The sequence below is a fragment of the Amphiura filiformis genome, chromosome 7 (genome assembly GCF_039555335.1).
Source record: "Amphiura filiformis chromosome 7, Afil_fr2py, whole genome shotgun sequence".
Classification (NCBI taxonomy): Eukaryota; Metazoa; Echinodermata; class Ophiuroidea; order Amphilepidida; family Amphiuridae; genus Amphiura; species Amphiura filiformis.
In genome coordinates, this window is record NC_092634.1 from 35,946,192 (window position 1) to 35,971,609 (window position 25,418).

Below are 25,418 nucleotides of genomic sequence, written 5' to 3' on the forward strand. Positions count from 1 at the left end.
TGTTCACTCAACGTATCATATTAAGTAAAAATAAGAATCAATTAATCCAATAATGTTTCTTCTCCTACTGTCTTCTTTCTAATAAAGGGGTTTAAGGGGCTGGCATTTTCTTCAGAAGGGGGTCAGGTGGGTCCCAGGAGGGTCATAAATTTTTGGAAAGAAAAATAGGGGGGAGGGTCATCAAATTTTGATGACCAAAATGTAGGGAGTTACAAAGATATCCACAGATAGTGTGTTTAATTTTGTTTAATTTGCGACACCCCCCCCCTTCCAGGGAAAATGCCAGTCCCCTTAGGGCAAAAGAGGCAAGACTATTTTGGCAGGTCAAAAGGGGCACACAAGCGGATCTTGGCAAACATTTACGGGGCACCCTGCTCGCTACACTAGGCTCGCATAAAAATTAGCATGTGCAAAGGAAAAGGGGAGTGTGTAAAGATTTTTTGGCAGGCCAAGGGGGAGGGAGGGGGAAGCAATTTTCACAATCCATGTGACTATTTCTCTCAAAATGTGCACATGCATATTTTAGGACCTTTGGTGGATTTGGCAAGGGAGGGGGGAATAGAGCTGTTTTATGAGCTCTATGGACAGGGCCGGATTGACCTTTTTGGGGGCCCTGGGCCAGGCCCAAATTTGGAGGCCCTTAAACGCACCGTGAGGAAGGCATGTGCACTCAAGGTGCCAAGTTTTAGATTTCACTACGACATTTGCGCGCAAAGCGCAGGAAAGGATTCAATTTTAGACTATTTTTTATATGTTTTATTTAAGGGATCTAAAATGAGCGTTTATTGCGTTTCGATAGTATTTTTTGAGGGACATGAGAGCACCTCGGACCTATCGAATTGCATTCTGAATACGAAGCATGTCTTTCTGATATCAAATAATTTTCAGTTTTTGAAAATCACAATACAATACAAATTTTATGACAAATTATAAAAATTTGATATTTTTCAAATTTTTGATATATAACAGTCCTCGAAGTAAATTATATAAATCTAATGACATATTCTTAAAGTGTATGTAGCAGGGAGGAAAAGCCGACGGTCAATTGAAAATTTTGACCTTTCATATTGAAGATATGGATTTTTTTCCCAAAAGACCCATTTTTTTTTGGTGTTTTGGGAAAAAAAATCCATATCTTCAATACGAAAGGTCAAAGTTTTCAATTGATCGCCGGCTTTTCATCCCAACTACATACACTTTAAGTATAAATCATCAGATTTATAAAGTTTACTTCAAGTACTGTTAAATATCAAAAATATCAATTTTAATGATTTGCCATAAAATGTGTATTAAATTGCTAATTTCAAAAAATCAAAATTATTTGATATCAGAATGACATTCTTCGTATTCAGAATGCAATCGATATGTCTGATGTCCCAAAATAAATACTGTCCAAACGTTCATACCCCAGCCCTTAAGCTCAAATTGAAGCTGAAATTTGCTATAAACAGGCCAGTGAGCGTGAAGCGCGAGAAATTTTGTAATTTTTGTACCCTATTTTGGTCCAAAACATGGTGTTTTTCGGCTAAAATTTGGAGGCGCTGGGCCCATCTGGCCCTATGGTAAATCCGGCCCCGTCTATGGGCATCCCTCCACAGGAAAGCTAACTATGCAACTGACATTTTATCACTTGTCAGTAAAACTGCAACATTAAAATAGTGTAATCTTAACATGGATGGTGCTAGTAATTTTTAAAAGTCTTGACAGCAAATGTTATTGGAATTTTGATTCAACTCATAGATGAATAAATACCAGTATGTTCATATTTTGATTGGTTTCTATACAAAAACACTCTGGACAACTTAATACACGTAACTCCTATATTCATTGCATATATCTGGCATTACATACTGTATTTAAAAGTTCAAAAAATTTGACAATGTTTGCTCTAAATAATTAAATTTTTATTGATTTTTTGTTGGGGGCTGTGGGGATGGGGAGCCAAGGGTGCCCTCATACCCTCCCTGTGGTGCTGCCACTGAGGACTACTGACTGACATTAATATGAAACACAGAGACAACATTTTATTGTATATATATTTTAATCATGTTATAGTATTTACAAATAATTATTATAAAACTTAAATACCAAATCATAAAATGTTCTGTTGATATATTGTAAAGATTAGCACATAAATATGAAATAATAAAAATATTGTACTAACTACTGGCTGGCCTTTTTTAATACTCTCTGACTCTTGCCCATCATGTAAAGGTAAAACACAGCCAAACCAACAGCTTTGTGGGTTGGAAAAGCACTAAACTTGTGACAAATTTAGTGTTTTTTGAGACATTATGGCACAATACATTTGCACTATAATAATTAGTAAACTCAGAAATTGTGTTGAGCAATGTCATAATGAAATTTAATAGCAAAAACCAATATCAGCAGTAGATAGCTACTTCATCAATATCAATATCAGCAGTAGATAACTACACCAGGCACAAAAAGAAACTCGTCAGTTATATTCATCCTTGCTGTTCAATAACTTGATAATTGTGGATTATTCTGAAATATACATTTTGTTAATTGGACTTTGATTTCTCATTTGACACCCTGTTCGTGAAAAGCGAACAAGAATTGACCAAGATATGCGCCTCCAAAGCCTCAAACCCCAAAATCAAAAGTTGCATTTTCAACGATTTTCAATGGGAATGCATCGTTGTATTGCACACAAGCACCACGGGCCAATCAATAAAGCACACAGTGTAACAGGCACAATTGAATCGTTAAAATTGCAACTTTTCATTCTGGGGTTTGAGAGTTTGGAGGCCCATATCTTGGTCAATTCTTGCTCAATGTTCACGAACAGGGTGTCAAATGAGAAAGAAAAGTCCAATTACAGGCATGAGAATTTTCAGTTTAAAAACTGAATTCAGTTTTTTTTATAGTCAAAATTTCCGCAACTTTATTTAATTTCAGCCTGTTTTTGGTACTTTTTGCCCAATTTCACGTGCATTTTCAGTTTTTTCAGTTTTTTTTAGGAAAGTGCAGTCTCATGCCTGCAATTAACAAAATGTATATTTCAGAATAATCCAAGATTATCAAGTTATTGAACAGCAAGGATGAATATAACTGACAAGTTTCTTTTTGTGCCTGGTGTACTTCATCAATATCAGCAGTAGATAGCTACTTCATCAATACCAACATCACGACATAAATCTACATTCAATTTAAAATAGGTGTTGCACAGGGTCTTAGCTAGAAATTGAGGGTTGCCCATCATTTGAATAAAATTGCCTGTACTAATTTGACCTTTAAAACATTTTACCAGACATCTATAGCCCATTGGAGGGGTTCAAAGATGTACTGATATGACCTTGTTCTACAAATGGGGTCTACTAAAAAGGGCAATTAGCTTATCAAAACATACAATTTATAATATAGCATCTGTCAAAAGCATTAATTTTGATTGTCCCAGGAGCAAACTGGCCGTCTAAAATGACGGCCAGACGGGTGGCTAGCTAAGACACTGGTGTTGCATTAAGGGCTGTAAATTTCTTCAGGAGGGGGAGGGGGTCATGACTATGTGGGTGACTAGAGTCAATTTTTATGACCACCATTATATTGGGTAAACATATTTTATGACCCCCCCCCCATCTTCGGTTGGAAATTTTGATGACACCCCCTTCTGCACACACAGATCCAAAATAAATTATTCCATAAAGGAAATGTGTTATATATTTGTTTCCCTAGTTTATTTGGACAGAATGTCTGTGTACTGCACATATACTTTTAATTGTGACCGCAATTTTGGCCAATAATTAAAATGACACAAGCCCTTGGATAATTTTACGACTCCCTATTTTTAGTGTAAAAAAATTCTTAACCTTTCATGCAGAGGGTAACTCCCCCAGTGCATTCTTGACTCTTCTCCTTCTGAAGAAAATGACAGCACCTTACTCATACCAATATTAAAGGCCTATTTAGTGATTTGCTCATCTGGAGGATCATAAAAATCATAAAAATTCAGATTTTGGTTCCTTTGTTAATGTCTTAGATGTGTTAACATAGCCTGCTAGTTGTTGAGCCAAGACCTTCAAAATAAAACATTTTACATGAATCTGTAATTTCTCTACTTAAGTTTTAATGACCTATCCTTCACTTTCAGGCAATTAATTTTTGTAGACTTTCGCTGGGATCACTGAATAGGCCTGCAATTAATAAACAATTTTGATTTTTGTAGCCTTTCGCTGGGATCACTGAATAGGCCTTTAAAATCACAGGTCAAAAATATCAATAAAATCAATCAATCAATAATACTAACAAAACAGAATTATCATTAATGTACCTATACTGTGTCTCATCTCAAGTTGAGAGTAACGCCATGTTGGACTTTGTAGTGGCAAACTTGATTCAGTGCATTTAAAGGAGTGTTTCGTGATCCTAGCATCCTCTTTTTATGACATTTTTCAGTACACATCCACGAAAAAAGCCTATTCCCAAAATTTCAGTTGATTACGATTTTGCGTTTGCGAGTTATGCATGATTTATGTGTATACACTGCTCCATAGACAATGCGTTGTAATTTCGTTCTGGTGCACCAGAGCGAAATTCAAATTCTCGATATCTTTGCAAAGCGAATTAATCTGCAAGAAATATTTTGTACATAAACATTATGTAGCCAGAGGTTTCCAATGATATAAAAATCTCAACTTTTTTTGAGAAAAGTGGGGGATGAGGCTGTGGATCACGAAATGCCCCTTTAAGTGGTTGCGTCGCCAGCGTACGGACAAACCGCCCTTCTATGTGTGTGAGTATACACCCCGCAGGATTAGGTTTTAAACACATGTGAATTGAATCTACCACTATGAAATCTAACATGGTGTTACTCTCAACTTGAGACGAGAGACAGTATAGGTGTTCTATGTCCACATTTGTACAAAATAAGCTTTGTAAATTGATGAACTGGAAGATCATTATAAAATTTACCAGAAAACCCTTAAAAAAATTATCTGCTTTTACCCCTTTAAAACACAAATGATTTGAGTTTCTTGATTTTAAAGAAAACCCTGATTTTGTAATTTACATAAAGCAGCAAAGAAGGCTCTATTTCTGCAGAGTATACTTCTGTAAAAAAAGGCGAGTTGGTTGGTTACTTTGTTGAGCACATGGTGGTCTTCATGTTGTAAAATATAAGTGCCAAAATTTAAACCATACAACCAGGCAAAAGGTGATTCACCTCAAAATTTCATAATGGGCTGTTCCACTTGAAATTCTTACACCCCCTATATGGAAAAGATGATCTTAATCTTCCACACAGGGAGTGTTAATATCAAAATGGGGTTCAGTTACCTGAATGGGTGACTCCATTTGAAATCTACACCCTCTGTGTGGGAGAATAAGGTCATGTCATCCTGTGTGGATTTCAACAGGAATAGCCAAATATAATGCCACACCATGACAAAAGGGCATAACTGACACTTTTGTCTAAATTAAGTAATGACCATAGATGGGTATATAAATTCTACCCAGAATATCTAAAATATTTTTAATCACAAACCATAAATTTAACCCTTTTGAAATTGGTTTATGTATATATACAAGTCTATAGGAGCAATCAATCCTTTGTCAGTTATGCCCTTTTGTTATGGGGTGGATAATCTATAACAAATTACCGAGTTGCAAAACTTTTCGTGATAAAAACTCGAACGGTGGTGATGTAACTGCAAATTTCACTTTTGCAAACCTAATCATTCACCGAGTTACGCTGAGCAAAAATACCTTTAAAAAATATACAGGGACTTCAAAATTGTGAGCATCAGTTACTATGTCCGCCTAACAACTACATCGCGTCAAACAAAAAAATATTGCGTCTTCGCGTATCAACACGTCGCGTCAAACAAAAACAAAACAAAACATAACGTGTATCATTTGATTCGCGTCATCTCGCGACATCGCATATCAACACACTGCCTCTAATTAAGCAAGTGGGAATAATAAACACGGGAAAATCAACATGAGTGAGGAGAGTGCATGGGTGCCACGGGTTGGCGATATTATTTAATAATCCGCGATGCATGGGTTACCATCAAACTTTGTGAACATGTAACCTACTTATATTGACTTAAAAATTGTACATTTTATGTTTCACATTGACAAATTTTTTAGCAGTTGACTAGGAAGAAGTACTAAAACCATGATTACTAGGGACAGATAAGAGGCAGAGGGCGAATAAGAGGGAGGAGAGAGATGTGAATAAAGGGGGAATAGTGGAAAGAACGGGAGGATAGGGAATAACACGGGGTGGTAACAAAGAAGAAGTTGATTAAAATGAATTAAATGAAACGACTGATCAATCGGTAATAAATTAGGGAGTTGGTAAAATTGTTCACAATAAAAACTCGGAGGGTGGTGATGCACTTTGTAAAATTGCATTTATTTCTGAACCGCATGAAAAGGGTGACCGCTAGTATAATAAATAAATATCCCCCGGAAAAAATGTCAACAAGTAGACATAAAGGCAACTTTTCATAGATTCTGTTCAAAATAACCCTTGTAAGGCAAAAAAAAGTCTGTCTCAGAAACATTTGGTCAGGAACTGAGACGAAAATACCAACAGGGATTGGAAGCACGACCCAATTCACCTGTGTGCAATGAGCCAGGTCTGTTACGGCTTTATATGCACATGCTCAGATCGAAAACAAACTTATGTTTCAAACTACATTGTACATATTAATGCAAAAACTTAGGTAAAGTTGAAGTTGCCCATGACATGGTGTATTATTTCCTTAATGCATTGCATGGTTAAAAATCATGATCTAAGTCTCAATAATATGTAGTTTGAAGCACAAATTTGTTCCCAATTCACATACACATGGTCCATCCTGTCAAGTTTGTTCTGATCCAAGCGAAGTCATTTTAAATGTCGCGCCAGTCTAATTGGACTACTCATGCGCATTAGGTACAATTAGTTATTGAAGCGGAAAATTGGGTTGATTGATCTGAGCATGCATGCACATAAAGCCGTAACAGACCTGGCTCATTGCACACGGGTGAATTGGGTCGTGCTTCCGATCCCTGTTGGTATTTTGGTCTCAGGTCAGGAAGCTATTTGCTATGTAGTTGTTTTGTTTATTTTTTCGTAAATAGACTATGCCTTTGCAATTAAATGACGTCAATACTTGCTCCAGTGGGCTCAGTATAAAATTAGGTGTTGTTTACATCGTACATGCGACATCAAAGGCATTGCATGTAAACGCGCGAAGAAACTAGACAGCACTGGGTGAATGAGTATGAATACGATACATTAACAAATGCATGATGTCATTTTGATGTCATTCAAGAGTGTTGATTGGTTACAGGAGCATCAATGACATCGCGCTTTCACGTACAATCACCTGCAGTGCTGTCTACTTTGACAAAGTACTGACGTCACTACCTGGAGGAAGCCAAATGCACTGTAGTTTGCATACTGCAGCTGTCCCAAAAACCTTTCAGATTTCTGGAGTTTGAATATGTGTGTGTACTTCCGTGGAGGTGCTGGCTGTCTAGTGGCTTTTCAATTGGATGTAATTTACGTCACAGAGTATCATGAGAGGAAGCTGACATTGTGTTGATACTCTTCCAGATTTGTCTGTAAAAAAACAAACAATTGAAAAGCAGTTACTTTGAGATGAATGGCTGACATGAGGGGTCAATGGTCATACCATCAAATCTGCATGTGAGGTGGCTTCTGGCAAAAGTGTATCACGCCTAATTATAGTGCCAACTTTGTCTAAAAATTGTGCAAAATAGGTACAATATTAGCAATTTTACTGTTGAAAATCGTGATTTACTAGCACTTCTGAATGTAATGTCTACAAATTTGAAAAGAAATTTGACCAATATCAAAATGCACCAACCTTTCAAAAAAATGGATAAATCTTGCAAGACACGAACACAAGCGTGTAGTACGCAAAACTGTGCGCGAGTGGCGTGTGCAATTATACAATATTTATGCACACCTCTTATTTTTCTAATTATGGCTTACCGTATTTAGTCAAATAAACGCCCAGGCGTTACATTTTCCCAAGGGGCGTTTATTCAAGGTCAATTTTAGAACGATAATTCCCGTAAAATCATCAGGTAAACTAAAAACACACGCTAAAATGACGAACTATGTGCGCAACTTGGTAAACTTACTACACAAGATAGCATGGAAATATCAGGAAACATGGTTGAAAAAAGTGGTGGGGGCGTTTATTTGAGGGGGGGCGACTATTTGACGAAATACGGTATATGATTGGCTATGTGGTTCGAAGAGTGTATGAAAATATATTTTTTTTGGTTTTTTACCAGAACCTAAAAAGCTATTCTTTTATTGACTTTTTTTCCACATGTAAGCAAAATACAATAATAAAACTGTCATAATTACCTTGTATCTGTATCTGGTGCGTTGCCTCTTTCCATAATTTTTTCCATATCTACCTCTAATTGCTGAAAGACAGAATTTTTTTCTTCAAATGTGAATAAATAAAAGAATTTTACAGATATGTTAATTTATTTTAGTGATTAATACTTTTTATTACAACTCCTCTTCACTGTTAATTATCCCCTTTTTGTATTTTGTCCAATTAAGAAACAAGTGGGCCTATTATAATCGGTAGAATATGGTAATAATTCTATACCTTATTTTATCAGCACTGAATCTTTGAACACCAGCGATGGGCAATAACTTTGATATCAAATAATATATGCAGAGTTAACAACAATGAGTTGAATATCAATACTTCTGGTCAGTATGGGGCCTGTGTCAAACGTTATGAGCTAAACATGCCTGTTATTTACAGTGCACCTCATCCAAGTCCGAGCCGAGTCCGTTTGATTCCTGAGTCCAAACCCCGTCCGGACTTGAGTTTGGCTCGATTCCAGACTCAGTCACAAGTCCATGTTCAAAATTGAAGTTATGGACTTAACTTCACTTCAAGTATTACAAATTTTTTACTGTGCCATTATCATACAAATAAAATTTTCCTTTTTTGGAAGACACTAACACAAGAAAGGTGTTCTATCAGAATCTGTGTTCACATCTACAGCTCAAGTTTTGATTTAAAACAAATAACATTTTTGTGGGGCGTAGAAATAAAACCAAGGAACTCGCAAATCACTACAATTTCAGTAGGTCTAAAATCTGTTTTATAGGAAAAAGTGCACTAAAAAATTTTTGTCTCACAAATATTTGGCCTAAGAACATGTAAAATATTTCTTTAATAGTTGGTGAAAAAGGTATGTGCTCAAAGTGATTTATTTTTACAGTTTTGGTTCAATTTCTTTTGGTCCCTTCTTTTAGAACTAACAAAATCGAAATGTGCTGATCAAATAATGCAACATCGTAAATCCAATTTCACATACACTTTAATTTAGTTCACCTAAATCAAGTTTGGTAGTGATTTGGATGCACATTTCGCTGATCGCAATATCCAAATTGCACACATAAAGTTAATCCAGGAGAGCATACACACACAGGTACAAGAGCGGTTTGTCTACAAAATAGCGGCGCAACTACAAGAAAGTCACTAACAAACTTGAGGTGAACAAACATTTAAATTAGCTAAACATATGTGTGTGTGGACCTTAAAACAACATGTCACTGTACTCTAACCAAGCTTACCTGTATAGTTTTTTCTAAGTATTCATTAGTACTGAGAACTTTGAGCACTTCTGCCTCTGTATCCCTAACACACTGGTCAAGATGCTGACACACAGATATAGGCACATAGTTTTGATGAATTTCAGCCCTGTGTAGTAAAGTGATCGCAAAAGAGACAAGTGAAAGAAATATTGTTTAACTTTGAATTTAATACATATCAATGCATTGTTTTACATTCAAAACAAGATGTGGATACCGTTTAGGGGGGATGTCATTTTCTTTGGAAAGGGGAGTAATGAATATGTCGGTGACCGGAGTCAATTTTTTTATGATCCCCTTGGAATGCTTCATTGTGAGAGAAGAGTAAACACTGGTGTAGAGTTGTACACTCGGACATATAAAAACAATCTATAATTTCATGCTTGATGACAACTTAGGCTCTTTTTCGATGGGATGCTCCATTAGTCATTTGTCGAGCAAAATCAAAACTTTTCAATTTCATTTTATGATGATTGTATGTGTCGTTTTCATAGCTTTATTTCTCCATCACAATGAATAGTTTCAAAGATATGGTCATTTTTGATGTTGATATATCTCAAAATCAATATTAGAGAGAAACAGCTCATGTTTGCTTGAATGCATAAATGGGCTATTCCAGTTGAAATCGGCACTACCCATGTGGAAGATTTAGCTGAAGTCTTCCGCAGAGGGAGTATGAGTTTCGAATAGAATAGACAGTTGGGTAGTTAACTTCCATTTGAAATATTCACTCCAGTTGTGGAAGATATAAGTAAAGCCATAATACAGGGGGAGTATGTGTTTTAAAATGACCCTGACCAATTACATTTTGAAAAACACAATCCCCCTATGGAAGATATTTACGAAATCTTCCACAGGGGTAGTGTGGAATTTAAATGGAATAGCCCATTATCAATCTTCCCAAATTTACCTGAGTTGTGAGAGCTCTTCCATTTGTATTAGTATCCCAGCATGCAGTTCAAGAATCTGTTCAGCTACACTGCTACTGGTCTTTTCATCTCTCTTTCTAGACTTTACTCTTCTTACTGCTGATCTAGGTGCTTCCTTGGCGTTTTTGGACTCATTTTCAATCCTCTCTCTTGCCATTCGAACTTGTTCTCGTAATCTGTTGAAAAAAGAGTGCAATGCTGATTTATTTTTGAACAGAATTCATCAGACCTAGAAATCTGTGACAGTGCGGGCGAATCCAATCACAAAATCAAAATGGCGATCGGAAGATTTGCATCTTTTCCATACCGAGTGGCCATTTTTATTGTTGAAATATGCCCCACTCAAATCAGTATTACTGTACAATATAATAATGATTGAAGTAAATTATACCATAATTTGACATTTTGGGGTTCAGTTGCTTCAAAAATGAAGAACAAGTAGCAAAACCGGGAGTTTAACTCGGTTCTTCACAAGCACATCTTTCTGTAAACTGTCAACATTTTACAAGAATTTTTTTGTTTGCAAGATTCGATTCGCAGAGGATTTCTGAGCCTGCAGATGCACTTCGTCTATATTTTGAAGATGCAAATACATAATGAACTCAGAAGCAAAAGAAAAATGTTCTTTCTTCAAAATTCTAAATTTTGTCATATACTACATGTAGCTAACCAAGTAGGTAAGTAACTTTAAGAATTTAATAAGCCCACAACAAGTATTATGGGATCAGCTTTGGATTGGCTAACTTCCACTGAACTAAATAAGGCTGAGTTTGGGGGTGGGTGTGGGGTGTGGTACGGTGGGGGCAATAGTATCATACATGTCTCTTTAATGTCTAGGGGTCTATGGGGTGGATGCTAAAAGTTAGTAATCTTTTTTTTTTTTGGGGGGGTCAGCCGGCAGATGCTAACATTAATAAGGATCTTTGGGGAACAGATGCTAATAATAACCCATGTGGTCTTTCAGTCAGATGGCACCCCAACAAAGTCCCTGTGCTTTGTATTGGGCTATACCATTTAAAATCCACACTACCCCTGTCGAAAATTTGGAAATATCTTCCAAAGGAGGAGTTTGTTTTGTAAATGTAATTGGGGTTAATCATTTTGAAACCCATACTCCCCTTGTATTATGGCTTTACCTATATCTTCTTATGGAGTGAGTATTTCAAATAGAAGTTACCCAATTGTCTATTCCATTCGAAAATTCACACTCTCTCTGTGGAAAACTTAAGCCAAATCTTCCACAGGGGTAGTGTGGAAATGGAATAGGCCATTGCATGAGATTTCTCACATATTTATGACACCCAGTCGTTCTATCGCCTTAGTGAAACAACTTATGCACCAACTTTGCTTCAAAAAACCATCATGTAGCAGGTGCAAACAAACAGATGAAAAACAAACAATAACTCAGCTAGGCTACTAACCTGTCATTCTCTTCCAGTAATTCCTTAGCATCAGCCTCCAGCCTTTGTACATGTTTGTGTCCTTCTTTGACCTCTCCTGGTACTACTGGGCTACCTGCTGATAGATTGTCAACTTGTTGGCATAGAACCTGGCTCTGTTTGTGTGGCTGAGTGTCTAATAATGAACCCATGTAGACCTCGTATTCTGCCTAGAAACAATAAAAATGTTGAAGGGAGGATGATGAAAGAAGAGTGTTTAACTTCATGGGCCTCTTGAATTTAAAGAACTCTCTTAAGATTAGATGAACTGTTGATTAGATGCCCAGGATTAGATGGTAAACTGAGAACATTTCTATCAAGTGGCTTGGTGTATAACAGAACCAGTAAGTATTTTAGGGCCCAGCAAGAACAGCAAATTCTTACATGGCGCAAATCGTGTATTTCTATTGAGAATGCATCTTTGGACATTTGGGGAAAAATTGAGTTTGTAAGCATTTCTGAAATCTTTAATAGAATAAGTAAACACAATTGACAAATTTGCCCTTTGTGGATTGTACAAAATTGTATTTTTTTTTGGTTATTTTTTTCCAATTTTTAAAAAAGTCAACCACAATGATCCTACATTGTAGCACATGGATGAAGCTCAATGGACTCTCCAAATTCAAATTTTTGCAGATTTTGAAAATTGGGGTGCAATAACTTTTTTGGCATACAAAATTGCATTTTTACCGGACCCTAGCCTGTCAATAAGTGATGCAATCAAACACAGAAAAACTTTGTAAATAATATTTTTAGATATGAAATCAAATTATATTTTCAACAAATTATATTTTCAACAATCTCTTTTGCATTTTATTGTTTCCTGTTAAAATTCCTGTGATATAAGCATGATTATTGAACAATCTGGAATCACAATAACAAATTGCAGCTGTCAACCTGTCGAAAAACAGCAATGACCAGAAATCCACCCATTTATTTATGTCTGAAATGACGAACTGACTTGGCAAGTAAATATTTTTTAATTGAAATTGATCTTGCAATTGAGCCAGAATTATATTCAATGCATCCCAGTCACTTAATTTCTTCTTGTAGCAACGTGGAAATGATCACAATGAAAATGGAGTCAAAGTCCAACTCTGATGAGGGTTAAGTATAAAGTTATCACTGGGCAGGAATTAAATTATGTGCATTTCCACTTACCCATTTGGCAAATATATTGAACAGTAACAAACTATCAAATTTGATAGTGTTTTCATTTGCAAGGATCATAAAACACACTATTTGGAACAGTTGTGTAGCTTTGTTACCCCTGCAAATTGACAATTTACATCACTACATGACCCCAACGGCCTCCTAGCAACAATGTATGGGACATAAATAGGTATATAGCAAATTGACACTATTGTTAATTAAATTGAATAATTTATCACTCTTATACCTATTTGCCACTTCAGTGAAAATGCATGAGGTTTTCCCGCCCAGTGATGATGATTGATGAAATTGAGCTTTTAGACAAAAAACATGTGCGAGGATGTGTGTAAGTGTGTGGGGTGGGAGTGACGTGTGCGCATACGTAATCACTCTCAAACACATTTTTCACAAAATAATAATTAACATTTCTAAAATTAGACTTTTTGGCAATTGGAAAATTTTAACATATTATTAACAGTTGCACTAATTTTCAGCATTCTTCAGCATTTTTGTTGTCAGTTTTTTTAGATCCAGTGCTGGCACCAAGGCATTTCAACACCAATCTTGGATTTTAGCACCCCACTTTCCCCCATAGAAATTATTTTGCCTCCCGGGGTCTCCCTGCCCCGCCATTTTTTTAAATCAATTTTCTTTAGTATGATCTAGCGAAGGGGCATTTTCAGTTTCCCTACCAATCTTGGGCTTTGGCCCACTCTTACCCCCATTCAAATGATTATAAAGTCTCCCTAAATGTTTACCCCCTCTCCATAAAAAAAATTCCTGGTGCCTGCACTGGCAAGATCAGTATAAATATTGAAAATCAGCACAAGTTGGCAGCTCTGTAAAAAAACCACACACACACACAAAACACCACTCACCATAAAAAGGAAAATATATTTGAGTGGTGTGAAAGAGAGCAATAAACTCACCTTTATATCAGAGAGTATCTCTTGAAAGATGGGACTATCCGCTATCAACGACTGCCATGCGTTATTGTAGATCTGTAGACGATGGAAATTTGGACCAGACTGTCTGTGCACATCGTCCAAAACCAAAAGATCCTGGTTGGTTTAAACATGATTAGACAAAATGACAATATAGCTGTTAATGATAGAGATAATTGACACGAACACTTCAGAGGCAATATAATACTGCAATTATACAATAACCCTGAAGTACATGTACAAGGTAGTGACAACCATAACAAATTAATCATTGGTTAATATGTACATACTGTGCAGCTATTACATAAATTCCCTGGTGGGAGTCATTACATACATCGCGAGGGAATACATTATTTATACATATTGCTATAATATTGAAATGCTTTAGAATTTGCTTCAATCTATTAGTATTACTAGGAATTTTGTATGTGATATAATTATGGCATAGTGCTTTCATTTTAAAATTTGTTGAAGAACAAAATGTGTAGTTTCTTGTTTAGATAATCTATGGTGTAATGAACATCTAGTCATACTGTATCATGATTGATAACATAATGGCAAGGTTGTGTATGGTCCAAAGCTCAAAGGTGATGCGATTTGCTGGAGGAGGATATTGCTTGGTGAATTACCACAGCCAGAATCGTGGGTGAGAAATCAAAAAGTCACCCAGTTTTTCTCTTAACCACTGATTTCTATGGGACAGGAAACTACCGTAAGTCGTGAGAGCCACTGCTGAAAAGCTGCCCAATTTAAAAAAAACCATATTGGTGTCTATGGAACAGAAAATGGTCAAAAGTTGCAGAGAATATTTTCAAAAGTCACCCAATTGGGCTACCAAATTGCAGGTTTGGCAACTCTTGATTGCTTGAAGGATAAGTTAAAGGAATGGAATGGTTGATAACATTGATCTATGATGACAGCTTTATTGGCCAATCAATATTTACATGTAATATCAATCTTTTCAATTTAATAACCACATGCCCTATGTAAAAATATGGATGTATTCTGATCAAGCTAGCTTGAATGCACATCTATATTGGTTTGCCTTTTAAGTTCGGTAGTGACATAGGTTCATATTTCGCTGATCGCACTATCACAAATTCATGATCAGAGTGTACATACATGCATACAAGGGTGGTTTGTAAAAAAACATGTACCAAACTTGAGGTGAACTAAAGAATACATACTTGACCACACACACACCCACCCGCACCCGGGCACCCCACCCCAACACCCCCATGCAACATACAAACACCATTTAACATCTCATACATCCTCCACTCACACACACACACACCTGTCTGTGTTTGCCTCCAAACGTGGACATTGTCTAGCATGCATTTGAGGTCTTTTGCAGCAGTTTGAGACCGAGGACAGTCCTCGGTTGGAAGTAGGTCCACAGTTTAGGATGAAAAATCTTGTGTGTGTCCTCGTTTGTCGGCAAACACGTACGCACCCCCACCTACAATACCACACATGCAAGAACTGCATTGTGGTTATTAAATGCTGAAAAAAATTCAAAATGTCACTTGTTACCAATGAACAACCACTATACCTTTGGTAGCCTGGTAGGCTGGTAGGGAAAATCTAGACACCCCACACCCTAGTGTATGCATTCATAATTCATGCATAATTTGTTCCTTCTTTAATCTTTAACGGCTACAATGGTAAGGGGGAAGATTTGAATTACAATAAGTACACTTTAAACTCACCTCACGTAGTCTCATTTCCAAATGCTCAACAGCCTTCCTTCCAGAAAGCACTCCTTTCTCGAACATCTCCGATGTCTTGAGAACACCGTCCTGAAAGTTCTTAAATCTATTAAACTGGTCTTTCTTTGTTATGCCGCCAAGATGAGTCTCCACAAATTGATGTCTTGTCCGCGAATCTTTATCAGCACCACCAATTGGAGCCAAAACTGGAGACATACTCCTACCTAGATTTTTAGTTCTATGATCTATAGAAGCAGGCAGCATCAGTTCCGGAAGACGCAACTCTTCAATGTAAACATTATCAGCGATATACGAAGCTACTGAGTTTTGTCTTTGCTCTCCGTAACCCGGGGCTTCAAATGGGGTTCCTGTCGAGAGTCTGCTGTCCTGATTCCGGGAGTGAGTCCTTGCTGTTGAAAAAGTAGTCCTTGACTCCAGATCACGATTTGCACCATCTTTTTTATGATACGGGGTACCAAGTCCTTTCCCTCCCTGAAGAGGTAAACTTCCAGCAGTTCCCATGCTGAAATCATACATAGCCTCCTTCATGGAGGTATCTTTCTCTTTGGTCCTCCTAGGTGATGGTAATTTGGATGGCTTTCGCATGACTGGAATCGGGGCATCCGTACTTGAACTAGTCCAAGGCTTATGGGAGACTCTCTCTGGTGGAGTGTATAGATTTTTGTAATTCAAATGGCCGTGACAGTGAAGATGGATGTCGTGCTTGTGTTCCTGGAAGAGTCCCTCCACGAGATCGTGAAGTGGACGAGATTTCAGGCTCTCTGAATCGGCCATGTTGGTATGAAGCTACACTTCTGTTTGTTTTAGCTGCAATATAAAATCGAGAAAGAAATTGAACTTTGAGACAATTGTTATTTCATTGCCAGTAACATTTTGAAGAATTCAGATATATATGCAAAATGTATAAAACTTTCAACTTTCTAACTTTTTTGAGCTAAGGCTACCAACATGAGCCCTATTAAAATACTGGCTTTAAATTGACATGCTAACTTTAAAAATGCTGAGATTAATTTTGATATTTGACCAGTTATTATATCTGTTTTTGCAGCTGAACTCTCCATTTATTGAAGAGGGGGAGCAAAGAAAATTTGGCTGCAGAGGGACTCGAACCAGCAACCTCTGGTTTGTGAGACCAGTGCTCTACCAGGGAAGAGATCTTACCCTTCCCATACTGTGCAAACGTTGCTATTCGATCCCTCAAGCTTATAAAGAAATAATGTGTGATTTGCATAAAGAATAGATTCCTATTTAAATGTTTGTTTTCACTGATCACATTATCCCCTTTTAATTTCGAGCCAAACAAATGAGGTATAATGAAGAAAATTCAAAATTGCGATTTCATTCCAACGCCTACAATGCGTATAATACGCTCGCCGATTGTAACATGTAATACTGCACGGAGCATCGCGCTCGACGTGTGTACACATAAGCTGACATCAACGTGAGATGTTAGTAAGCAGTCAATCAATGAACTCTGAATAAAACCGGTCGACCGGTTTTAATATAAAAGTTAAATTTTACTGTTATTAAAGCACTTCAGGCTTAGTCTTTTTACGTGGTATTTAGTACACCACTGGGCATTATAATTATGCAAAAAGTAGAAATCCAAGTAAATTGAGGGCGTCGCTGTGAAGCAAATCACACATTCTGGCTTTAAGAAAAACATCGCAAGTCAATTCAAATTTCCCGTTTTAAAAAAAGACAACACAACACAAGAAACTGGGAGTCAATTTCTTTGTAGCTATGTTTTTGTGGCAATATGTTCTCAGCAAACATATTTTTCTGGCAAGCTTGATAAATTGAAAAAAAGAATTGAAGAAAAAACAAGAAAAACTTGCATTAGGTTTTCAATTTTTAAATAACTTTGTATTGAGTCAAAATGTTTAATTAGGCCTAATCGATGCTTTGGAATGAAGAGGGTTACAGAACCAACAAAAATTACCTTCACGGTCATGTGCAGGTGTTTGCGATATCACCTGCATATGGCTCAAAATATGCTAAGGTGTCATATTATAGCCATATATTTTGACATCTTTTTTTTAAAATAATAATTATAGAAATGAAATATTTGCTAGTTTAGGTAGTAAAGACATAGCATACACAATTTAAGTAAAATCCTTTCACTCTAAATAATAATTTTAAAAAAATAGCTGTAAAAATGCCTATTTTTACACTTTTATTTGTAACATGCCAAGAGACGCCTTTTTTCAACAGCTTTTAATTTTTTTTTATGGATCCTTATAGAAATTCATGTGACCTGTTTCCCAAAATGGTGCAGTAAACCAATCAAAAAAACAGAAAGAGGCATTATGAATTATAAGTTAACAGATCAAAAAAGGACTTAAAAGTTTGCCTTGCGTATATTACTATTGTCTGTCAAACTTTTGATTGATTTTGAAGTCCCTCAGTTTTTTATAAACAAGACTTGAAGCATAAACTAAAGGGTAAATCTATTGTAAATAACTTCATTTCTCCATATTATAATCAATTTGTAAGTGGCTGCCATCTTTTTTGAACATATAACAATTTTAAAATTTTTCTTGAAATGTCTGTCAAATAGTAACATACGCAAGACGGTGCTGTAATTCCTGCTAAACTAGGGTGATACAGCTAATTATGCTACATGACATAGCATTTAGCTCCACCTAGCTTTGTGGCACTATCACTTTGTGAGGAGAAGCTTTTTGATGACACAATCCATTGTTAAGTGTTGTCTGTCAAACATTTGTATGCATAAGTAACATACATAAGATTTGTATGTGTCTGTCAAAAGTAACATCATAATACGTTTAAAAAAATTAAAAATCACTTGATGTTCACATTATGATGATAGTTTAGAGTTTATAAAAGTGTTTTAAAACATGTGATTTATAAACTGCATGTGATCTTTATTCAATTTCCCATCTTGAACTACTGTTTTTGCCAAATTATTATTCTGTATGTTACATTTGACAGACATCTTATGTATGTTATGGCTTGACAGACACACATATTTTATTTATAACAATTTATCCTCCTTATTGTAATATTTGGACACATTTTTTCCACAATCAGTTGCTGTAGGTCCTACACCTAAATAACCACAAAATACCTTATGTAATACTTTATAAATTTTTATTTGATTGCAGAAAATCATCAAAATTGAAGTAAATGGTCTATAACTTATCTTTCTTTTAGTGTATTATGAACGATATATGTGCATACTATAATTTAAACCTGGTTGGAGACCAAAAGAAAAGAGCTGGAAAAATAATTGTGTGTTACACTTTTATGACACCTTATTAGCTTATTTTGAGCCATATGCGAGTAATTTAGCGAGTATGAACTGCGACAATTTTTCAGGAGTGATGCGCTATGATATCGCACTGGTATTTTGAATACAAAATTATGCCATATGCTCAGTAGACTTCTCCGTAGTCCACTTGCCCATTTTGCATATTCTGGTTATTACATTTAAGCATAAAACTCTGATTTATATTGATTTGTGTGCAACTGATAGATTTTCACATCTGTATCTGATCTTTTCAGTCACCGCACTCCCTCTGTTTGTTAGCTTCCCATTCTCCGTAGTCCACTTGCCCATTTTGCATATTCTGGCTATAAAACTCCGATTTATATTGATTTGTGTGCAACTGATAGATTTTCACATCTGTGATCTTTTCAGTCACCGCAATCCCTCTGTTTGTTAGCTTCCCAAGTGGACTACTGACTTTGCCTTGCGGTTAAGATTTTTAACACAGGACTCTATGGAGAGTTAGGCCAATTTCTGGCCTAACTAAAATTGGCCATCATGTATAATGCATCTTTAAATGCACCATATCTCGCTATGGTTTAAAACTTCCGGGCCCGCGCCATTACCAGTTAATCTCTCATCAAACATCTAGCGCTTTTTGTACTATACCATGCTTAGCAGGGTCAGAAATTCGGCGAGAATCCATTCTCGTAAAGATTCTCGTCAACAAAATTGCAAGAATCTAAATGGATTCTCCTAAATATTTCAGTTTATCATACAAAGTTATATGGCGAAAATCCATGGATTCTTGCCCAATTCCACTGGGAAAATCCAAACAGATACTCGCACTTGGTTGTGAATTTCTTACCCTGCTTAGTACTTGTGGTTAATGGACTGATAAACAAGTATGCTTGCCAGTGTGTTTTTAGAGAGCAAAGTCCCGGGGTAAAGTTCTGCTTAAAATTCAAAGTCCATAGTCGAATTTACGGGGTTCGCTATCAATAAACTGGTAGATTCCAAAATCAGAATTGTTCAGTATTATAAAAGTGAGCCATTATAATTATGCAAGATAGTTTTGCATTCAATCTATATAATAATACGCATCGTCTATCTGTCTATCTATCTATCTGTCTGTCTATCTATCTGTCTGTGTGTCTGTCCGCCTATTTTCTCGGAGACTGGGGGTCGCACGTTCCTCAAACTTGGTGGGTGGGTGCAGCTTGACCCCATACAGAACAAGTTTGTATTGGTTAGTGGGTCAGGGTCACCCAAGGTCATCCAGGGGTCAAATTAGTAAACTGTTTTTCTCATAGACTGGGGGTCGCACGTTCCTCAAACTTGACGGGTGGGTGCGTCTTGACCCGGGACATAACAAGTTTGTATTGGTTAGTGGGTCAAGGTCACCAGAGGTCATCTAGGGGTCAAATTCGTAAAAACTGTCATATGGGCATGCAACTTGGTGGGTAGGTGCATCTTGACCTAAGATGGTACAAGTTTGTATTGGTTAGTGGGTCAAGGTCATCCAGGGGTCATCTGAGGTCAAATTAGTAAAAACTGTCGTATGGGCATGAAACTTGGTGGGTACAGTCAACTTTTAGAGTCAAATATTTGGAAGGTCATTTTGGGGTCATCCAGGGGTCATCTGAGGTCAAATTAGTAAAAAATGTTGTATGGGCATGAAACTTGGTGGGTACAGTCAACTTTTAGAGTCAAATTTTTGGATGGTCATTTTTGGGTCATCCAAGGTCAAATTACTAAAAACTGTCATATGGGCATGAAACGTGGTGGATACAGTCAACATTTAGAGCCAAATTTTGGAAGGTCATTTCAAGGTCACAAGGGTCATCTGAGGTCAAATTAGTAAAAACTGTCCTATGGGCATAAAACTTGTGGAGTAGTCACCATCAGCCAGGTAATCGCGACAGCCGAGAACCGCCAAATACGGGTAACCGCCTAATTACTTTTATTGTCACTAATCATCTGATATTTTTAACTCTTTATGACCATTTTACTATTGAATACTTTAATTTTAATAAACATCAGTATAATTCTGAGTTCAACGAAATGGGTTCATCTTGACTAATAATAACATATTTTTAATAAAATTCGACTGTGGCATAGTCTATAATGCTCAGTGCTCATATTGTGACCAAAGTCCTGTGACCCCTAATTGTTATTAGCTTTTTAATGAAACGTCCTATCAGTGCGCATATTATATCCAAAATTCAGCAAACTTGTTACATTTTTTGTTATGATTCCCCTTAAGTTTACTGTCTTTTGTATTTTGAAATAATGAAATCTGTTGACATTTTATTGATTCCCAATTTGATTATTTACTGCCATGTGCCCATGTATGATGTAACGTGGGAACCAGCCCCTAACCAGACAAACTTCAGAATAAAAATATTGATGATCGCAATGTGGAACTTGCTAGGATTGTATTTAGATTAAATTTGGCTAAATTTGACCTTTCTAGGCAAGTTGACTAAAATTTGTGTGAATAATATGATAAAAGTAAATGGATACACTAAGGTAAGTATGTACATGTACAACACTTTTGGTGTTTTGGGAGACTCTGTGAGGGTGGGATCCCATTGTAATTAATTTAATAAAATGCCGGTTCCTGCATTTTATTCAAAATCTCGGATTGTGACTTAACTACAGCACCCGGCCAGATTCTTGATTTTTGCAGGGTATGTAATGAACCGTATGTTCTTCTTCCTTATTAGTAGTAGTATGTATGAGTATTTATTGCACTGAGTAGACAAGCTGTACTTATTTTTTACTCTGGAACCTAGAGTAGATGAGTGTATTTTTGAAGTACAGTCAACAGTACCGGTATAATACTCATACATATGAGGGAGGCACTTATTAAGACACTAGCGGGAGACCCGCGCTTCGCGCGGGTCCCCGCTAGTTGAGTAAACGGGAGCGGTTAGTAAACGGGAGTGGTTAGTAAACATGGTAAATGGTGATGATAATCATGGTGTCTTGGTGTAGATTATTCATCCAGTATAGTAATGATCATGTTAGCTTGATAAACATAATTATCCAGACCTGTGATAATGTTGTTAGGCCTACTCACTCAATCCCTCGGATTACTTTTGAAACCGCTCGGGACAGAATGAATGATTTTTTAACGACTAATTTGGTCCCTGTTGGCTACATTTTAACATTCCCTCTAAAAAGTGGACTTTTTTGCAAATCTGTCACCCAATGACCCCATCAGCTTACACCCAATGATCCCCCGAAATGGCTTCAAGGCCTTTACTTTGACCAAGTTTCCAATTATGAGGGGACACAACCCCCTGCACAGCGCGCGACACAATGGTGCTTCGTGGCCATTCAAGAAGGTGGCAGCAAAAACTTCGAGTGTGCTTCTGACCCATAAGGTTATTGACCTCAACGGCCTAGCAACTGACCATTTTTTTTGTTATTTCCATAGTGATTGAATAGTTTTGCAAAAATGAACGTCAGATGGTTTAATGGCAATATGTAACCGATCAATGTACGAATAAATCGGAGCTGAAAGTCAAATCATCTCGGAGCCTGCTTCTGGACAAGATTTAGCGACTTCCTTTTATTTATATAATGTAAGAAGAAGAAAAAGAAGAAAGTAATAATTTAGTCCCTATATCACTAAGCGATGACCGATGCCGATGGTGGCCTAAAGGAAAAGATCGCAGAGGGCATCTTCCTCAGCAAATGTTATGTATGGCTTTAAGACTACTCTAGTGTAGAGCAATTTATAAGCTTATCATTTTGCCATTATCATGATCATTCATTCATGATCATGTCGATGATCATTAAATTATTATAAATTAAATATAGGTGTACCGTAGCTCGAGATACCGTAGCTAAAATACAGGTTTACATTTACTCTCTTAATTCATTATCTTGCTGTATTTCAGCTAGAGCACCATAGGTAGTAGAGAAACCCCGGGGGAAACCGGGCTTTTTGGAGAACAATACTGTATAGTTAAATGCATCTTGACGAAGAAGAAACCCGCCCTGGAGCCCGCCCTTCTTCTTGGCCAACAGTCCTCCTGAAGTCAGACAGTCAGGGAATGTGCGTGCGGTGTGCTTGGTTAGTCTTGATGTTGCTCTTTGATGTGGTTGGCTATAGCTTCTTTATCGGGGGAAAAATTAAAATTTCAAGCAGTCTTTGCTGGTGGTGATTGTTGTGTAGGCGTTGCAGTGAAGATGCCGTGATCTGATTGACGTTGGACGGGCTGTATTAGTAGTGTTCCAGTTGGCAGGGATTCTCATTAATTCAATTTCATTGTACTTATTGCAATTTGCCTCCACACATTACGTAATCAACACAAAGCTTTTGTGAGGACGTAGTGAGTGGATAAGAAACTGCAAGCAGAGGATATGAACGACACGCTGATTTTTAGTTGTCAATCATTAAATTGCCGCAACGTTTTAGTATTTTACTGCATGGCATTCCGCAAGCACCATGACAAATTATGCTGTATTTTTTAAAAGATCATCTCATATCAGATTCAGACCTGAAGTAAGCTGAATGCGATCTGTACTTTTGTAACATTCCGATCGCTTTGATCACCTATTATTGGCGAATTTGCTAGAAAACATGCGAGTTCATGTTGTGTAAACATAATTAGCATGGACACAAATGAAATTATGATGCAATTTGAATGCGCAGCAGATCTATAGAAATAAGACTGCCCGCTTTAGGTAGAATTGGCCCGTATCTGGTGTGCCGTTTAGTCGTATAAGAATTCCAATTGAATGAACACAGCTTTTAGTGTGACGTTTTTTGCGTACACTGTGCGATGTACGCCCGCGTGTGTGACTGTGGCTGTGCGTAGTTCGCAACGCAAACTTAAAAAACCGGGCAAAACAGACACGGACACGGAACAGACAAGGTATGACATTTTCGTATTGGTGCTGCCCTATTTAAGTTTGCACTGAAGTGCCATCTCAATTTGGGTGCGCCGATTTGGATCATGTGGTAATGAATTTTTATTTATTCTGGATAAATAATAAAGTATTAATTTATACCATTTCAAGCATAGGTGTTTAGGCAAGAAGTACAAGAAGTTGCGTAATTAATATTATGACAAACATGCTACTATTTAAGCCACAGGAGCCTTGTATTTTTTAGTGCAAACTCTAAGTCTAATTGAAATCATGCAATGACGTTGCACTAGCTTTTTGTATACAGATCATCCCATACCGTACTAGCAGAGCTAATAAGTACGGTATGGGTTCCTCGTACTCTAGAGGCTGTGCGTGAGTAACACGGAAGTGAATCCAACCATGCTAACGCACTCGTGATTGGTTTGAATTGTATCCACGGTCATGCGTTTGCCTTGTAAGTTGTAGTTTAAAATATGCGATATTATATACGATTGCGCCATCGAGCATGCGAGTTGTTGAACATGTTGAAAGCTGCGTTCATTCAACATGTTCAATTGGAATTCCTAGTCCTACTACTACTATATCACTATCATGCTATATAGTCATTAGTACTCATGCATGTCATGTACTGATGTACGCGTGTATGAACATTATCATATTATTATTAGACCACCCTCTAAATTATTAATTTTGCATCATCTTTCTGAATCAAGTTTAGTTTACTTTTGCATCAAGCAACAGTCATGACAGTTCCATTGCATTGCCTTGGTTCATAAGTTACATGCCTGCCGAATTCGGCACCCCAAAATGTTAGCGTCGTTTTAGTTTATCACCAGCAGTTTATTTGCATAAAAATTCATGGGTAAAAAAGCACACAATTAAAATTAACAAACCGCTTTTCTATACTCATCCAAACATACCATTTATATAGAATTTGATATTCAGATTTTTCGTAAAGAAATGGATTTCGGAAAGTTGGCGTAACTTGTTGCTATGATATGAAGAGATCGAGAGAGGGCGTTGTACATTTTTTTTGTTTTTGCAAATGCAAGTACCAGGGGAGGGGAGGAGGGCATTAATATTTTTCTTTCTTTCTTTCTTTTTTTTTTTTAATCAGTAAGGGGCATACTGCAGTTACTGTCCGTTTTCCTATACACAATACACAGTGCTCTTTCCCATTGACGCGTGACCTCTACAAATAGCCCTACGTTAAAAGTATGGGGATATGACTAGTTAACGTCGCTGTGTGAAAAATAACCGGCCAATATTAAAAGTACTCTTCTAAAGTTCTAGAAAATATAGTTTTTTAACATGTCCTAAATTTTTAGCTAATTTAGATGTTTGGAAATATTCGTACTTTGGTGTTTTAGTTAATGTTATAGGTAATAGTACATGGCCTAGTTAACGTCGCTGTGTGAAAAATAACCGGCCAATATTAAAAGTACTCTTCTAAAATTCTAGACAATATAGTTTTGTAACATGTCCTAAATTT

At 36.8% G+C, this 25,418-nt stretch overlaps 1 protein-coding gene across 1 annotated transcript; it reads right to left on the reverse strand.

Moving 5' to 3' along the window:
• Positions 1–6,435: 6,435 nt before the first annotated feature.
• On the reverse strand, positions 6,436–24,935 carry LOC140157110 (uncharacterized protein C6orf118-like). Its single transcript, XM_072180185.1, has 8 exons — positions 24,847–24,935; positions 15,787–16,614; positions 14,060–14,191; positions 11,961–12,148; positions 10,521–10,715; positions 9,593–9,719; positions 8,357–8,418; positions 6,436–7,576 (listed from the first exon to the last, which is right to left on the reverse strand). Exons 2-8 carry the CDS (start codon positions 16,579–16,581, stop codon positions 7,522–7,524), a joined length of 1,554 nt encoding a protein of 517 aa, XP_072036286.1. The 5' UTR covers positions 16,582–16,614; positions 24,847–24,935; the 3' UTR covers positions 6,436–7,521.
• Between the last annotated feature and the right edge of the window lie 483 nt (positions 24,936–25,418).